We start from the raw sequence: 18,417 nt of genomic DNA on the forward strand, positions 1-18,417 counted from the left end.
GGCATTACAGCAATTGCCTGCTGCCCGTTTCATTATATTTTACTGCTGTCATTGTTCCGGTATGTGTTGGTTTGTATTCATTCTGCCCATTTAGAAGATGATTTCAGTGACAATAATCATTTTTTAAATTATTATACCAAATTTGTCACTTGTTAACCCCCTGGGCGAAAGACTAATTTTTATTTTCAAATGTTATGTTTTCAACCTTGGTTTCCTGTAAAATAATTTCCTTAGAGTTCTTCCCCTTATTACCCTTGTTAACTGATGCTTGCTTGCTGATGCTGAACTTTTTAGCCTTAAATCAGTACAGATTTGTAAATTAAAACAGCTGTTTCAAAGAGGTTTATCAGTTGTTGTCTTAGATTCTATATAAACAACTAATTCTTTTTAAAACCCTCTTCCTCCAAAATACAGCATCATTTTGTTTGTATTGTTTTCAGTGTACATCACTCTCTGCAGGATTTTGAAATTGAAAAACACCTCTGTTTAAAGCTACCAAGACCAAGCACATCATCTACATTTAATGTGGATTAAAAGGGCTTGGATATCAATTATTAGTGATGGTTTTAAATAATTTATAGTGAGTGGTTTGGGGAATTAAATGCAGATTTGCAAGACATTTAAGGATTTGTGAAGAGAAGAGAGTTGTTTTCCCTTAACTATTACTGAGTTCTAGGTCGTTCAACTTAAAATCTTTATTCATGCTTTCAGGTCATTCCACTATGCGTTTCGTGTGGGAATGTATTATATTTTTTGCATGACTGAAGAATATATAAGGAATATGAATCAGAAGGGACAGCTGACATTGTGAAGTGATAGATCTCATTGAAGCTTATAGGTTTTGAAGGCAGACGAATTATGAAATAAATATGCATTTAATGCAATCTATTCTTAAATGGAGTTAAGGCCTTTCCTGAAAACTGCTAGTTACACAGTCCATTGAACAGAAATCACTGACAGGTAACTGAAAAATAAAGGCATAACATGAATTGCTGGCTTACAAATTTTATAGTGCTGTTTTGCTTTGGTTAAAAAAGTTCTCTGAATAAAATTCCAGTAGATTAATGGATAACAGTCTTAAATATAACAGTTATTATTAAAGTTATATATTATAGTTGTATAAAATGTGTGTTACTGTCAACAAAAAAATTAAAGGTATTACTATTGTGTAAATTACTTTTTCTTCTGAAAGTTACTTTCCCTTAATTCTCTTTTACTGCTGTAAAATGGTTTAAGAATCAATTGTTTTTAGTGCAGCAGTAGATGTAATGATCTAGGTGATGATTTAGTCTTTCCACAAGTAGCAACTAAATAAACTAACAAGTACAATACATAAAATAAAATAGCCCCGTCTCAGATACAGCAGTGGAGTCTAAATGAATGTTTCCCAAGTTTCTCGCAATGTTACTTATTTTAACAGCCTTGTTGAACATTAAAATTTTGCAATTCATACTTAGCATGCCCTTTAAAACACAGTTATTCATATATACAAATCTCTCTGTTCCAGAAATTTTAAATATCTAATGCAAGCTTGCAACCAAAGCAGTTAATGGTTAGAACTGCAAATATATTTCTGGTGTTTGTGTTTAGTTCGTTTACGTTAAGGAAAATGGCAACTGAAGTACTGGGGATCCATTTATATAATACAAATAATGGAAGGAAAAATAATTAAACTTAAGAAATCTCAGATGCTCTCCCTTTTATTGTCCAATTAAAGTATAAATATGTAACATTTAGGGATCCTACTCATGGGAATTTATGGAAGTAAATGTAGGTTAAGGCAAAGATGTATTGCAATTTCTTACAGAATATGAAAATAAGTCAAGATTGACTGGGGACAACTGAGATTAATTCTATTGGGAAAAGAAGTAATTTTTCATTTGTAACAAAGGCAGTTTTGAACAAAAACTGTTTCTTAGTATTGTAGTTGATATACTGTAATATATCAACTATATATAAGTGGCTATAGATTTACTGTAGGAAATAGTTGTTACTTATTGAAACCACTATTTTTACCACTAGGAACCACTAGAAAAATAAAGGTTCTAGAAACAAAAGGGCATAAACATGTTTTAAAATAATGAAATGCACTGTGAAATTCAAAGTTTGATCGACTTTCACTCCCATGGCGAAAATGCATGATTTCTCTGATTTAATTCTAATATAAGGTACGTTATAGGCACTTTTCCCCAGAAACAGATTGCAGTAGTTATAACCCTTCCAACAGGGCATCCTATGTAGTAAAAAATAAATTTTACTTGGATACTGCACTGATAATAAACTTTTCATTGAGATTTATATTTCCTACTTTAACTTCAACAAGAAAACCAAAAGAGATTGTGCTCAAGTGAGACAGAGCAGTTCCAGAAGCGTTCATTTTTTAAAGTATCTGGGATCAAAACGATGTTAATACATTTCATCATAATGCCCCAGCTGGATAAATACGTTATGTTTTGAAGGGCAGTCACCTCTGGCACACAATTTAGCAGCTGTGTTTGTAGCAGTAAACCACACAGCTTCTAGACCATAGAAGCAGCTTGTATCGTGAGGTGGTGTGAAAGGCTCTTATTTATTAACTGCTCTATTTGATACTGGGAATTTAGTTATTGACAGCAGTGTTACAGTCCTCTCAAGACCAGCAAGCTGCACCTGGTTAGTAACAGGAGACTTCGAAGTAAAATCAGGTGACTGCTGTAAGTTGTGTTAGTGGACCAGTAGATGGCGCACTGTCCTCTGTACTGGAATTTTCCAAAATCAGTACCCCAATACATGAATGGATGACTAGGTGGTTCCTTTACCTCTGGATCAGAATTACCAGAAAAATGTCTCGGTATAGTGACAGGATATACTGCAATAGGGAGGTGGAATCTTTTCAGAGAGATGATAACCAAGATTCTGACTGCTTGGTCATTGAAGATCCCAATAAAGAGATTGAAAACGCAAGAGTGTTAGTCCCAATGTTCTGGCTATTGCACAGTCTGGCCTTCCTGACGTTTCCCCTTAATTCTGTTAGTGAAACAGTTTCTCACTACCCTACCTGGCACAGAATGACTGCAGTCCGTCACAGTACGTCTGTGCTGCATTTGAAGCAGTTCCCCTACTGCTTTGTGTGCTTTTGGGTATTTTCGGTATTAAAGGCACTACAGTATATGAATGCAAGAAGTTCCAAGTATTGCTATATATATAATAGATATACAGTATGTATCTGTTAGTTCATATTGTTTAATGTTATGAGAATTACAACTACACTTACTGAAAAGATGGGAAGCTTGACCTGTGTTCATATTTTTTTTTCTTCTAGGAATTTGAGCAGTTTAACAAGAGACTTGGAGAGGTTTCTAGGCTTGTTCGCATACCTTTGCCGGTCTCTAATGTCTTGTGGGAGCACTGCATTCGACTGGCTAACCGAACTCTTGTGGAGGGGTAAATCTGTTCTTCCTTGACATTGCAAATCGCCCCCTCGATCTAGCAGTGACAAATCTCTGCGGCACTGAGGCCTGCATTTTCATTTTCTCCAGGAGCTCCCGTTTTCTTCCCCTCCCAGGGGAAGCTGCCTAGGCTGTCACTGAGTGTCCTGTCCAGGGTGTATGTCCCACTTTGCACTGAGCAGCTTCCTGCTGATGGATGGGAAAACCCAAATAATCACGAAAAGCCGTTAGCTGCTGTCATCTTTTTTTAAAAACTTCACATTTCAGTTCTGAAGATCTGAATTAAACAGGGGTTGTAGCCTTGTTCTAAAGAACATCCCTGAAACAAGAGTGACATATTTATGAAATAGGTCATATCTTTAAGGAGCTACAGTTTAGTTCACCTCTGAAGTTAGTTTACCATAGTAACCTACTGTAGGAGGTTTTTTGTAGCATAAAGAGAGAGAACCCATGGCTGACTGTCACAATTGACTGACATTAGTGAGTTGCCTCATTACTGTTAACACACTCATAACCTATACATTAAAAAAGAAAAAAATCCAAAATAAAATCTAAAATAGAAAACAGAACAAATCAAATTTACAATAAATACAAAACACAAGCACTGATACACATACAGTATGAAGGCTTTTCTTACTAGAACCATAATTTGTTCTAAAGTTAAATTTTAAAGTTTTTATATGCCTTCAAAACATTTTTATTTAGGAACACAGAATACAATTCATTATTGAAGGTTCTGAGGTGAAGTGCAATATTTGTCATAGCTTTAAATGACATTTGTACTATTTATGTACAAAAACAGCAAGATACAACCCAAATCTGAATTAATAAAATGCAAACCATAATGTATTGTGTTTTTCTGTCTTCATCATTAGAATCTATGTTAGTGAAATCCACAACGGATAAAGTCTTTTGGTTGCTTTTCAGTCTTTTTTTCTTAAAAAATGATGCCACATTAATCTATATCTGATGAATATCTCATTGGGCTTTTGCATTGTATGTATAGTCGGAAAGGTCAGCACACTGTTAACACAGTCCTGCTGTCTTTTTTCATTACAGGTGATAGAATGTGGTTGCACAGACTCGTTCAGACTTTATACCCTTACCTAGTATATAGCCTTTTAAGTACTGGAACACATTCGTGTTCATTTTTGAATGCTAAGGAAAGGTCAACGGCTTTATCCTCAGGAGAACTTATAAAGGTCAGATATCGAATGTGCCAAGTGACCCTGGCAGTTTGCCTTTGCATTTAATTGAATCCCTTTTATCTGCATGTAGTGTGGAGAAGAGGAGGCTTATTCAATGTGTATTCATATGACAAAACCGTTGTTGCCTTTAAAAACAAGAGACATGAGTGAAACTGAAAGGCAGCTGTTGACATTGGAGTGAAGTCTGTTTTCCGCATGTTGTTTGTGGAAACCATAACAAAGTACAGGTGTCAGTGTCTCAGTGGACTAATGGAAGTTGACATTAGCATGATCTATATATGCAGTAGTAAACATTTAATATAATTTAATTAATATTTAATATAATTTAGTACTATAAGTTACTAATATTATGTATTACTTAATGGAATAAATAATCTGCTGGGTAATTTCTTCTTGACCATAGCTGACAGGGAGATAGCAGGATGTTTTTTTTGTATGTAACCAGCAGTGAACGCAGTGAGTGTTGTCAGGTTAGTCTTTTACTGTATGTGCCTGTTATTTCTGTCTTCCAGCTATGCTAATGTAAAGAAGTGCAGCAATGAAGGACGTGCTCTGATGCAGCTGGACTTTCAGCAGTTTTTAATGAAACTGGAGAAGCTGACTGACATCCGACCGATTCCTGACAAAGAGTTTGTTGAGACCTACATCAAGGCCTACTACCTAACTGAGAATGATATGGAGCAGTTTATCAAGAACCACAGGGTAAGATCATGGAGCTCCGTTTGTTTACTGTTATGCAAAGGTACTGCTGTTCATTGTGCCACATACTGTACAATATGAATTACTAATTATTAAAATCTCTGTAATTAATGGTTGCATCATTGCATTGTGCACCCTTTACTGAGAATTAGTCTACGTTTTTAGCTTAAAGAAAACTGCTAAGGAAAAACATCCAATGTTAAAAGTATTGTTTTTTTCTACACTAGTGTGCACTAATTCTCACGGAGATTAAGTCAGACTTTAGAAATACAGTATGAATTAATTGAATCAACTGACAAAAATAATGCATATTACTGATGCACAAACAAAAAAGTATTTTGTAATTAGTACTGTACTGAGTTATTGTTTTGTCCCTGTTTTGCTTTTGTGTTACATAAATTATCACAATACACTGTTCTCTGGGTTAACCAAAATCGTCAATCTCTAAATTGGAACTGGTTGTGACAAACCTGTTTGTGTTTTCCATTGGATTCTTAATAAGGATTCTTATTAATATAGAAAACACTACACAGTCTGCCTCTTCTGTATCTTTCAGTGATTATATTAATTTCAGTGTATGGCTCATCTCATGCTCTGTACACCATTGATTCTGGATTATTTATGGTTCCAAATACATTTGACAGATACTTCAGCCCCTGAGCTTGGCTGAAATCTCTCACATTCCACATGTTTCTCCTTCTAAAGCTTGTGTTTTTAAGTTATCTATGTTATTCGTAATGCACTTTAGGTAAAATTTTATTCTGTTGTGTTTAGTTTAGTAGCTGTCAGTTTAAATTATTTATAGGCTTGACTAATATCCTTTCCACAAATGTGGCTTCAAAGCGTTTTAATGCTGTATATTATTGGATTTATTATCATTAATATGTTGTCTTATTTACTAAGAATTTGCTTATTTACAGGCACTAACAGGAGTTTTGAAGAAGTTAATTTTGATAATCATCCTGACCTTTCTGGTTTCTTGATAAGATTATAATGATAATTAAATTCCATCATATACAGTACTTACTACGTCCTACCTTCAGGTGGCACCTGAAGACACCTGAAGAAGGCTCCACAACCTAAACATTGTGTTTTCTTTCTTCTCTTTTCAGCATGGAATAAACCTATTACATATACTTACTACTTACTACTGTGCAGAATTCTCCATTATTTCTATACTGATCAAATAAATATTCATTACAGATGAAATATTTCAGAATCATGGCTTTGCTTTGTAAAAGACAAGAACAGGATTAATTTTAATTTTCAAGCATAGCACATCTGACATGTTGTTTACTCATCCTCGCTATTCCTTGCTGAAGGATGTACTGTAAAGTTTAGAAATTTTTACCAAGATTAAATACAGCATTTGTGCAGGGTTAGTTCACCATCTGTGCTGTATAAGTCTTCACTCTGATTCCACTGCTTCGAACACATTTACTAATTCAGTGACAGTGCTTTCTGATGAACATTACAGTTCTTCTTCTGTTGTGTACAGTTGTATCTGGTTCACATTTTTAACAAATCGCGATATTATTTTCTTTGCAATTTATTGAGCAACTATAAACAATGTATAGAAATGGTAAAATGATTGAAAAGAGGGGTAATTCAGCAAGTTTTAAAGTTTAGAGAATTGCTGTCACAGTTCCATAAGAACATCTTCTGCAAATGAATAAAACCAAGCATGACCTAAGGGTATCTTATTCTTCACTCAGTGGGGTACCAGTATTTCTTACTTATGTCAGCAAAAGGGGGCAGTATGGTGTCTCAGTGGTTAGCATTGGTGCCTTGCAGAACTGGGGTCCTGGGTTGAAAATGGTTGGATGTCAAAAGGAGATGCCATAAATGACTAGTCACTTCTGTCCATCCATTTCCTGACCGCTTTATCCAATTCAGGGTGAGCTAGAGCCTATCCCAGCAAGCAACAGGCGCAAGGCAGGATACACCCTGGATGGGACGCCAGTCCATCACAGGGCACACACAGACACAGACACAAACACGCACACACTCACAGCAGGGTCAGTCTTCCCAGAAGCCAATTAACCTACCAGTAAGTCTTTGGACTGTGGGAGAAAACCAGAACACCAAGAGGAAATTCACACAAACATGGGGAGAACATACAAACTCCACGGAGATAGTACCCTAGGAATTTAGCCCAGGAACGTAGTATATCCGCCCTTGTAAATTTCCTTTTACATTGTCTTAAAGTCTTCCATTATTGTCCTGGATATGATTCCTTCATCCTGAACAGTTCTTGATGATTCTTTTGCAGTTGTAGAACAGAAAGAATTTTTGAAGTAAAAAAAATATTTTAAGAGAATCCAGAGCTGAATTTGCTGTGATGCATTGCTGATTTAGAGAGGACACTTTCAAATATTTCATTTATCTGAATCTATTTTAACATAAGTTATATATAATATACTTATATATTATATAAGTAAATCTATTATATTTCTAAATAAATGCAAAATATAAATATTTTGGGAAATTCAAGATTTATGTTAATAAATGTTTAGGTGTAATCCTAGTGATTCTATTCTAATAGCCTGTAGTGCATTGAAGAAGGGTGTTTTAATCATTATACTGAGTATACTGAGACTGTCTTTTTTGTCAATGTTTGGCCAGTTTAACTGTTTGTACAGATGGCTGAAGAAAAAGAAAACATCAGGTGGCTGAAAATTGAGAAGAAAAAGAGAAAATGTTATTTCATAAGCCCATGATATCCTTTAATGACTGATGATGATCAGAAGTCTTTTTTTGTGGGTTGACGTTTGTCAGTTGAAGTGACATAACTTTCTCCATTCAAAATAGAAGGTAGTTTGTTCCTTTCTGTCTGGTTAATACAGATGTGTTTTTTCTGGCCAGGAATATTCCATGAAGCAGCTGACAAATCTGGTGAGTGTTTGCCTGGGATCGCACATAAATAAGAAGGCGAGACAGAAACTGTTAGCAGCTATTGACGACATCGACAGACCAAAAAGATAGTTACATCCATTCATTGAAGAGCGAGAATGAGCCTTGAGGAAGACGACAGCCAATTCGAATGAGATGTTGCTATCAATGTACAGTCCATTGTGCATGTTCAGCTTTTTGAAATAGAGCTACTTTAGACTTATTGGAGACATTTGTTGCTCTGTTGCCTTTTGTAAGTTTTTGTTGTTGTGAGAAGAATCTTCTAGTGATGTATTGATGTATCAGGAAAACTGTTTTCGTGTCTTAAGAAGTAAGGAAATGAGCATGTTACAAAGTGCACTATGAGTTGAGCTACAGTCTTATTCCATGTCTGTGTAAAATGGGTTGCAGGGATTCTTAATTTATACGTTTATTGATAATCATCTATCACTACTTACTGTGGGCCTAGTTTAATGGTGCAAGGTGTATTCTGATAGTAACTCTGTACAGCTCCATGTGAATGTATTGGTACCTTCAGTCTAATTGACTTCAATGCATTTGTATGACAAAACTGTGTATCTGCTTTTGCTTGAACAGAATTATCTTATACACCTGTAATCACAATTACAATTACAATTGTCAATGGTAGTTTAAAAAGCATATTTCAAAATGATCATCTTCACTGGTGTAATTCAAGTATTCAAGTTCTCACTTTGTATGAAATCTAATTGACACAGGATAATGGCTTTTTTTCCATGTTTGTGGGGGGAGGGGGTACTGTTTGTTGTTTTATCTTTATGGTGAATATACAAGTATGTTAGCATGTTCACTACTTTACCACTTATTCTATAACAGAAACCACATTCCTGGCAATATTATTTCACCTTCCCATTAATAAATATGATTCTAGAAACTACTGTACACTGTTTTAAAGATTCTGTGTTGAAGTCCCTACGTTATTGTTGCAATACAGCTGCATCATTGAAATGTTAATATGGAGCATAGTTAATGTACTGTATTTAAGTCAATTAGCTATGCCAATACTAACTGGCTACTGTATAATTGTCATTTATAGCATACTAATGTTTAACATGCAGATACTGTAGACTGAAGTGTAATCTGTTAAATTTAGCCCAGATGTAAAAAGTATGAGGAAAATACATAAATGACCAAAATTTTCATTTATAAAATAAACACACTAACCGGAAATTTTGTGTTTTTTTTTATCCTTCCAACCATATTTCAACCGATCCATCCAGTTCCAGGTCAGGGGGGAGATGGAGTCTATCCTGACATTAACAGGTGCAACATGGGGTTGCCAAACCATCACAGGGCAGACACACAGACACAAACACACACTATCACCACGGCCTGATTTCCCAGAAGCCAGTTATAACCTACCAGCATGGCTTTGGACTGTGGGATTTAACCGGAGCACCCAGAGGGTGACACAGGCAGCACCCCAGGTCAGGAATTGATCCCAGGGCCCCATGCTAGCCACTGCACCACTGGGCTGCTCTCTCTTTTTATTTTTATTTTTTTAATTTACAGGGTCATCACAGTGGAAGTGCATCGCTGCCACCAAGGGGGAAAAAATCCTCGCCCTTATCTCGTAATTAGGACAAAGTTAAGAGTAATTCTTGCGTACTTTGTGTGATCACGCGATGGCACAAGTGTCATGTAATACCTACTGTATTATCGGTACGTGCGTCTTGCAGTTTTAAGCAGTGGAACTGATTGCACGTATAACTCTTCATAACGGAACCATCATCGCTTTGATCTCTAAATCCCCCAACACTAGTCCTCATGCTTGTAATGGTTCTGTTCGTATTTGCTAAAAAATGACTAAACCCCAGTCGTAAGTAAATCCGTACAAATTCTGCAGCGCTGGACATTGACACACAATTATAATGGACATTATAATACATTTTAAAAGTCGAGAATTTTAACACTCATGCTAAGAGCTCCGAAGGTTATCCCATTAATTCTTTTCTTAATTGTTTTTTCCCCTCTTTGCCCATCCACAGTAATGATGACTCACCTCTTTTTGTATCTGTCAGCATAAATCTCAAGCCTCTGGTAACCTCACGTTTCTTCTTTGCAAACTTTTTAAAACACATTGTTCCCATGTCTAGAAAGCACTATAAAAATCTAATTATTTTTTAACCCTGATGAATTCCCATAAAATGGCATATCAAAGCTTTGTGCCTTTTTTGTTAATCATCCAATTAAATAAATAGCATAATGCAGTAGCATTAAACTATTTGAAAACGTTTTACATCTTCATGTGCCCAATGCACATGCATGTTAAAATGGTTATTAAACTGCAAATGGAAAAATGAACATGTTTTCTTTTGTAGAAGGCAAACAAAGGAGTGACAGATACAGGAATCAGAAAACTTTATTCTATATTAAGGTTTAATTTCGAATGTTTACGGGTATACAGATGATTAAAACATATCATCCTAATAAAATGTCTTTGAAATTAAATTGACAGAGGGAGATGCTATTTAAGGTAATTATTCCTCCTTGAAGCATTAGAAAGTGAGGACCAATACACACAGTATACGTTATGTATATTTTTTGTAGTTTTTTAAAAGACATTTATTGGTCAATTGAATCAATTATGTACATAACTGGTCAATAGTTCCTTTTTTAGATTTTGGACCTACAAACCCTGTAGGACAAGCATATCCTTGATTTAGAAATAGCCATCAGTGCTGTCTTTGGGAATTACCCAAAGCCATATCTCTTCCCTCTTTCTTTTTGTCAACATGTAACTTTTTTTTTTCCCTTAATGTGTAGTCTTCAATACTTTTTATTTTCTGCAATGTACCATACTTCCATCAGTATGAGGACAATGAGGACTTCTGCTAATAATAGTATTTAAATATATGCTATTAGTATTAATATATGCTATTAGTACATGCTGGTATTCACAGCCAGCAATACATTTAAGCTAATTGAGAACTGCACAATTCTGTCCATGAGAAATCTTGGAAAATCCTTTCTTCACAGTAACTCTCTAGCTATAAGTTACAGTCCTTCAGTTATTTTGAGTATAATAAAGAGTTCATTTGAGCCACCTACAGTAGCTTGTTTGGTGACTAGTTGCTAATTGATCAAGGATCTCATCCAGTTGTTTCTTAAAAGAATCTTTGCTTTGGCAGGAGGCCAAGATACCTGGTTTTGTGGTATGTTGACTTTTTTTTTCAAATAAAAAAAATAAAAGTAAAACCCTATGTGGACCATGCTAAGATACAACATGTTTTAGTTTCCAAATACGCCTTTAATAATAATACACTTATATAGCACTCTTCTGGACACTCCACTCCAATCACTTTAAAGGTAATGGGGACTCCCCTCCACCACCACCAATGTGAAGCCCCACCTGCATGATGCAATGGCAGCCATAGTGCACCAGAATGCTCACCACACATCAGCTATCAGTGGGGAGGAGAGCAGAGTAATGAAGCCTAATCATAGATGAGGATTATTAGGAGGCCATGATTGGTAAGTGCCAATGGGAACTTTGGCCAGGATGCCAGGGTTATACCCCTACTCTTTTAAAAAGAACACCCTGCAATTTTTAATGACCACAGAGAGTCAGGACCTCAGTTTTACATCTCATCCAAAGGCCAGCATCTGTTTACAGCATATTGTTCTCCTCACTATGCTGGGACATTAGGACCCACATGGACTGTATGGTGAGCACCCCCCTGCTGGCTCCACTAACACCTCTTCCAGCAGCAACCTTGGTTTTTCCCAGGAGGTCTCCCATCCAGGTACTGACCAGGCTCACACCTGCTGAGCTTCAGTGGGCTGCTAGTTGTGAATTGCAGAGTGATATGGCTGCTGGCTATTTAAGTCATGACTTTATAATATGTACCTGTTGTTTTTGGAAATAGACTGGAAAGAAAGTGTGAAACTGCTGTAGTTACAGAAAGTTACATTTCTTAGGGGAACGTCTTCTATTCCCTTAAAAGGTGAAGGGTTAAACTGCACCAGCTAAAGTAAATCCAAATCCTAAAAAACAATATTAATCCATAAATCAGGACTTAGTATGTCTGATTTAAATATTAATGTTGTACTTGTTGCACCAAACAACAACTGAACCTTATTATGTCAAAAATGTATGCTGTGTGTCACACGTAAATGTAAACAAGGTTTCTATATCAAATATAAGATACCTCTATACTTAGACAAGTGCATGACATGCCTGTACACTTGAGTTAAATGTTTTGGTCTTCAGCTAATTTAGAAAGTTTTCAGCTCAGCTCTCTTACCACGTCAGACATGCAGAACTTCTATTTTATTAATACTGTAGGCTGTTGTGTGGCAACTGCCATTTGTTTGGTATCCTCAGACATTAAAATTGTCGATTGAGGTAAAATAATGGATTACAAAATAAAAGGAACAGTGATATTATAAAGCTAATTGAGATAAGTAAGGAATACCGTACAAAGACGCTAAATTCCGTAAAGCTTGCACTTTATTGCCACTGATAAGATATGGGTGAAGTTAATTTTTTTGTTTTTGCCAGGTGCTCTGGTTTCATTCCGGAGTCCAAAGACATACAGTACTGGTAGGTTAATTGGCTTCTAGGAAAATTGGCCCCGTGTGTGCGTGTTTGTGCCCTGTGATTGACTGGCTTCCCATCCGAGGTGTAGCCTGCCTTGTGTCTGTTGTTTGCCAGGATAGGCTCCAGCTCACCAGCGACCCTGGATTGGATAAAGAAGTTGGAAAACGGATGGATGAGATGGATTTTAGGATACAAACAGGTGTGTTCAGGGTTACACCAGAGTCTAATTCTTATCTTGATCCTTTTTATGGCATAGAATTTAAGCCCAGATGTAATTCTAGACACTTATGCCCAGCTGCTGCAGCAGGGTTAAATGTTATACTTGTTTTACTGTAAATGTCTAGATTACTCATCAGAAATCTGAGATTTCTTCAAACCACTTTCATTTTAGGTTTTTTTTTGCTAAGAACATTAAAGAAGCTGGAACTGGAGTTTCAAGACAGTAACATGCTGTATTTCATACATAAAATACTGAATTGAGCTGAATTCTCTTAAGTAGCCTCTAAAAACAGGAATCAGCTAATCCTAAATGCAATGTTATAGCAATCGTGACTACTTTTCCTGCCTGTTATGATGAAATTGAAGAAATTCAATGAAAGCAAAGGAAAAAAACAGTCGTCTTAAATGGGATGTCTCATGATTAGGACATTGTTTTGAAGAAGAAATTTATTTTTTGTAATGAGAACATGACTAAATTAAATTCAGCGTTTAAAGCTAGAGAGTATACTGTATTGATCCCACAAGGTGACATCAGTTGTCTGAAGAGCATTTTATGTTTTCTTAATGACACTCCTGGTGAACATTCCGTTTGACTTTATCAGGTGAGGTGACAGGTGTGTGCACGAGTATTTAATTAAAGTGCCTTAAATCTTCTGGTGTTCTTTGCAAGTTACACCTGATAGCACTCATAACCTGTGGTATGGTGCAATCTGCACCACTGTACAGTACAAATGAGACATTGCAAGAGACAAAAAGCAGTATCTTATATTAAATGACATTACATACAACTGTAGTCCGCTTTGTAATCCTTTAATACTATGGTTATTCCAGAGGATCCCAGTGTAATAATATAACTACATTGGCACACATACTGTAAAACAGGTATTGTAGTTTAGTATAAATAATATGGAGTTTTCATAGGTTTCTTTTGACCAGTTTGCTTCCCCATGGTTGCACAGTTTAATATCCAGAGAAGCAGTGTAATATGACATTTTTAAGTGATCTTTTATATTTAATTGATAGTTATTTTCCTACAAAGTACATATTAGAAGATTAATAAGAAGAACACCACACTACCAAGATTGGGTAGTAATTGTTATTATTTTTTTTAATTTTAAGAACATAAGAAATGTTATGAATGAGATTACGCTTTTAAGCCCATCTAGCGTTGTTCTTTAGATCACATTAACGGGAGCAAATCGATGAGCATCCAGAGATTTCCAAACTGAACTGCATGTGAAATTATCAGGGCCTGCAAAGTCTTCTGATAATCAATATTTATGTTTGTCGCTCAATGTACAATCCCATTTGGACAAAACTAAGATCCCTGCCAATATAACTGGCTTAATTTCATACAGTGCACTGTAGCCTTTTCTGGAATCTTCAGTAAAATTCCACTCTCAAATGCTGTAAATAATACAGCCCAGACTAAGCATGACAAATAATAAATCAACAAACCCACAGAGTAACTCAGGCACACTATTCCAGATGCTGTATGCAGAAAAGCTGTAAGACATTCCACGTTTTAAATGAGCAGTGCTGCCAGTCAATAGCTTACTTTATGTTCAATGCATCAAAGGACTAGGGCTGACATATAAAAGATAAACACAGATGGGACTTTCGTATGATTATAGCCAAATGTTCAGAATTGCATAGCAACATATTTGTATCAGATTTTTTGTGGAAATCAAAATGGAAGTAAAGTTCTGAATTTTATTTACATTTAATTTAAAAGAAAACACTGACACTGAAGTGTTTTGATTTCTTAAGTATTTAAGCCCTATGCTACAGTATGTACTCCACATTCAGCCTGATTTCCTTGTGAGATGACTCTTAAACTTGAATAGTTAACCTGTGGTCAGTTCAATTGGTTGAAATGATTTCTGAATAGATACATCTGTTTATATAAGGTCCCTCAGCTGACAGTGCACATCAGAGTAGACACTCTACCATAAAGACCAAGGAGATATAACTCCATGATAGAGTTGTAAGGAGGCAAAGATCTCGGGAGGGGTATCCAAATATATCTAGGGTGTTAAAAGTTCCCAGGAGCACAGTCAGGTCAATTGCAAAATCCTGGCATGCGATTATGTAAGAAGTCACATGGCAGACCCTGAGGCCATGTGGCAAAAATCCTCTGGTCTAATAAAAATTGAACACTTTAGTTTGAATCCAAGGATAACATCATCCCTACCATGAAGCATGGTGGTGGCAGCATCATTTTACGGGGATGCTTTTTAGTGTCAGGGACTGAGACACTGGTCATGATAGAGGGAACATCAAATGGAGCTAAATACAAATACACAAGGAGAACCTGCTTCAACCAGAAAAAGGCTTTAAGAATAAAAAATTCACATTCCAAAAGGAATAAAGCAGGCATAAAGCCAAAGTGATATGGGTAAAATCTCTAGATCCAGATGTGCAAAGCATCTACAAAAGCTTCTGCATGCTTCTATGGTTTTGACTCAGAAGAATGAATCCTATCTTGTGTGAATTAAGATACAAAAATAATTTCAATGCATTACAAATTACAAAATCACATATTGTGGTTGTAACACGATATTTGAAGTTTGTCAGGGAAGTAAATGTTTTTGGAAAGCACTGTAGGACATGACATACTGTAGAGATGCCCTGAATAAGATCATCTGCTAAGCTGTAAATGATTTTATTTCTATTTATTGTATTTTTATTGTTTCTGTTAACTGCTGTTATGATGAAAGCAACAAATGTAATAGAACAACAACTACTGTAAATCTTTTTTTTCTGATATGCTCTTTTTAATTTGGTAGAAATGCTTGTGTATAGTAACTTGGGAATTTCACATGGACAGCAGTTTTTCAAGTCTTCCTACAGATTCTCTATTAGATTTAAATCAGGATTTTTACTGGGCTATTCAAGGACGTTCACTTTCTTATTCTTGAGCTACTCCAGTTTAGCTTAGGCCTTAGGCCGTTGACCATCTGGAAGGTGAATTTTTATCCCAGTTCTGGGTCTTTTGCTGACTGAAGCAGGTTTTCCTCTGAGATTGCCTGTGCTTCGCTGAGAAGCAGCCCAATAACATAATGCTGTCACCGTCACACTTGACTGTAGGGATGGAGTTGACTGGGTGATGCACTGTCTTAGGTTTTCAGACATACTCTTTGCATTTAAACCAAAAACTTTCATCACACCACAAAACCTTTTGTACAATGAAAGCACAACAGTTGAAACATCAAAGGTCCAATAGAGGTGTACAGAATTTAAATGAAAGCTGTGATTTTTTTTTGCTTTGTTATTTGTTTTTCTTGGGATGGATGTTTGTTGTTAATTTTAATTAACTTAATTTTTAAGTTAATTTTAAATTTTCCTGAGTATGAGCATTTAAGGTGTATGAAGTTATTTAAAATCAAGAAAAAAATACATTTTTTTCTCATACGAGAAGAAGCAAGAATATTATAAACATTTGAGCCACAAAGATCAACTTGTTGTCAAAATAAGTGCATGTTAGCTCTTTATAAGTTGCTCTTATAATGTGATGTTCTGCTTCACAAAATGTGATGTTCAGCCTCTCAGTCCATTAATCCAAGAAACAAGGAAATCCTAATGTGACCAGTCCTGACAGGAACAATCACATTTGTCACATCTCCCGAGCCTTATCTTGTGGCAACAGTACCAAAAAACTACAAAAATAAGCTGTCCCTAATTCACTGGACCATGCTGTCCGTACAAATAGCACATCCATTTCTCAGAGACCATTCAGGTGAGATTTCTAAGTTCTTATAAAATTAAATAAATGCTCTTTAATTTGTGGGCTATGCAGCATCTAATATAGCAAGAAAGAGGGTGGTGGAGCGCTTTATTTATGGAGAAATGTGGCGCTATTTATAGAATAGAACACGTCTGGAGACACTGTTGACTGAAGGTATAATGATGGAAGGCAGAATTTCATTCAACAAAAGATCATCCTCAATAGTTCTTGAAAGAAACCTTCCAGGTCATACCAGGTACTCATTTATACTAAGTGGCACTACAAATGCTACTAGTTCCAAAACTGATGTGATGCATTTTTAAGCTCTCTCAGAATATTTTTTTCTTCAATATGACAGCGTGTCTCATGAAAAACTATTAATGTACAGTATGCAATAAGTCTTCATCATGTGTAGCTTTTGTTTATTTTAAACCTGATTATATCAACATTATGATGACTATGCCTGACAAATGTCACTTTCATAGGGTACTATTTTATGAGGAAGAACACTGGTCCCAACACCAAACCCTCTCCATGAACGGGTCTCCATTACACAACGCCCTTATTAATTCTTCTCTACCAGTACTGATGTAAGGGATAAACTATGTTGGGGTAGTTTCTTGACAATTAGTCAAGTGCTTTCAATCTGTCTTTTGGCAGTTCTTATTTGTTTTGTCAAAACCGATTATATGAATCAGGAACTGCCTTTCTTGTTCATCCGGTGTAACTCTTTTTATAGATGTATTCACACACCAATTTATTTCTCAATTACATATGTGCCTACAGGTATGGTAATCTGAATGTGTTTCTTGATAATATGAAACTAGAAACTACACAGGAGTTTTAAAGGCAAGCAAAGCACCCATTTTGACTTCGCCTTAAATTGCCAACAATTTCATTTTTACATAGATTTTCTGTTAAAAACCTTTTCATCCTTTTTAGAGCAAATGTCAACTTTTATATCTTAAAACTTAATATTTGTAATATTTCCAAATCTTTATAAAATCAAAATTTACAATCTAGTTTTCAATGGCTAATGCTGTGCATGTTTTATGAATACAATTAAATGCCAAACAATTTTTTTCAGTTATCTTGGTCTGTTACATTGATAGAAGCATTCAGACTTAATCTTAAACCTGAGCGTACTATTTGATTGGCTGTACAAAAGGTTCATGCCAGCATTGAGATGAAATATATTTTGTAAATGGTATGAAAAAGGAATTGCATAGTGACTCTAAGCTATTTCAAAACTGCTGCATGCTGTGTTATTATAATACCAGAATATACAATGCCCTCCAGGTTTATTCATACCTCCTTTGAAATAGGAATAAAAAATATAATATAATATAATCAGTTATGAATTGGAAAGTATCTCTTGCTTTAAGAAAATCCAGAAATGGTATATTGTAATCACAAACACATATTTTATATTATTAATCAAGTTCCAGAAAACACAGGGGTCACATTCATTCATGTCAGTCATCGGTATTCTTTTAAATAAAATCCAACAAAAACAAAAACTTCAGTTCCTGCTCTGAAAGTCCAATGGAGCCTCCAGAGCAACAGGTCTTTGAAGGTTTCCTGCTTCCCTGCAGTATAAAAAGAGATATCTCATGGATGACATTTAGTAAAAACGTGCATCATCATAGTTTAACTCCAAGA

General features: G+C 35.6%; 1 protein-coding gene across 3 annotated transcripts in view; it reads left to right on the forward strand.

Annotated features, from left to right (window-relative positions):
• Positions 1–9,436, forward strand: part of vps50 (VPS50 EARP/GARPII complex subunit) — a 133,802-nt gene extending 124,366 nt beyond the window's left edge. For 2 of the 3 annotated variants that reach the window (XM_088928870.1, XM_088928871.1), the window contains 3 exons: positions 3,302–3,423; positions 5,149–5,338; positions 8,201–9,436. In XM_088928870.1, coding sequence (XP_088784996.1) covers positions 3,302–3,423; positions 5,149–5,338; positions 8,201–8,320 — 432 coding nt within the window. In that variant the 3' untranslated portion in view covers positions 8,321–9,436. The remainder of the gene's footprint in view (positions 1–3,301; positions 3,424–5,148; positions 5,339–8,200) is intronic. The other variant, XM_088928872.1, reaches the window with a different exon arrangement.
• The last annotated feature ends 8,981 nt before the right edge of the window (positions 9,437–18,417 follow it).

Source organism: Atractosteus spatula, chromosome 12 (genome assembly GCF_055471065.1).
Source record: "Atractosteus spatula isolate fAtrSpa1 chromosome 12, fAtrSpa1.hap1, whole genome shotgun sequence".
NCBI lineage: Eukaryota > Metazoa > Chordata > Actinopteri > Semionotiformes > Lepisosteidae > Atractosteus > Atractosteus spatula.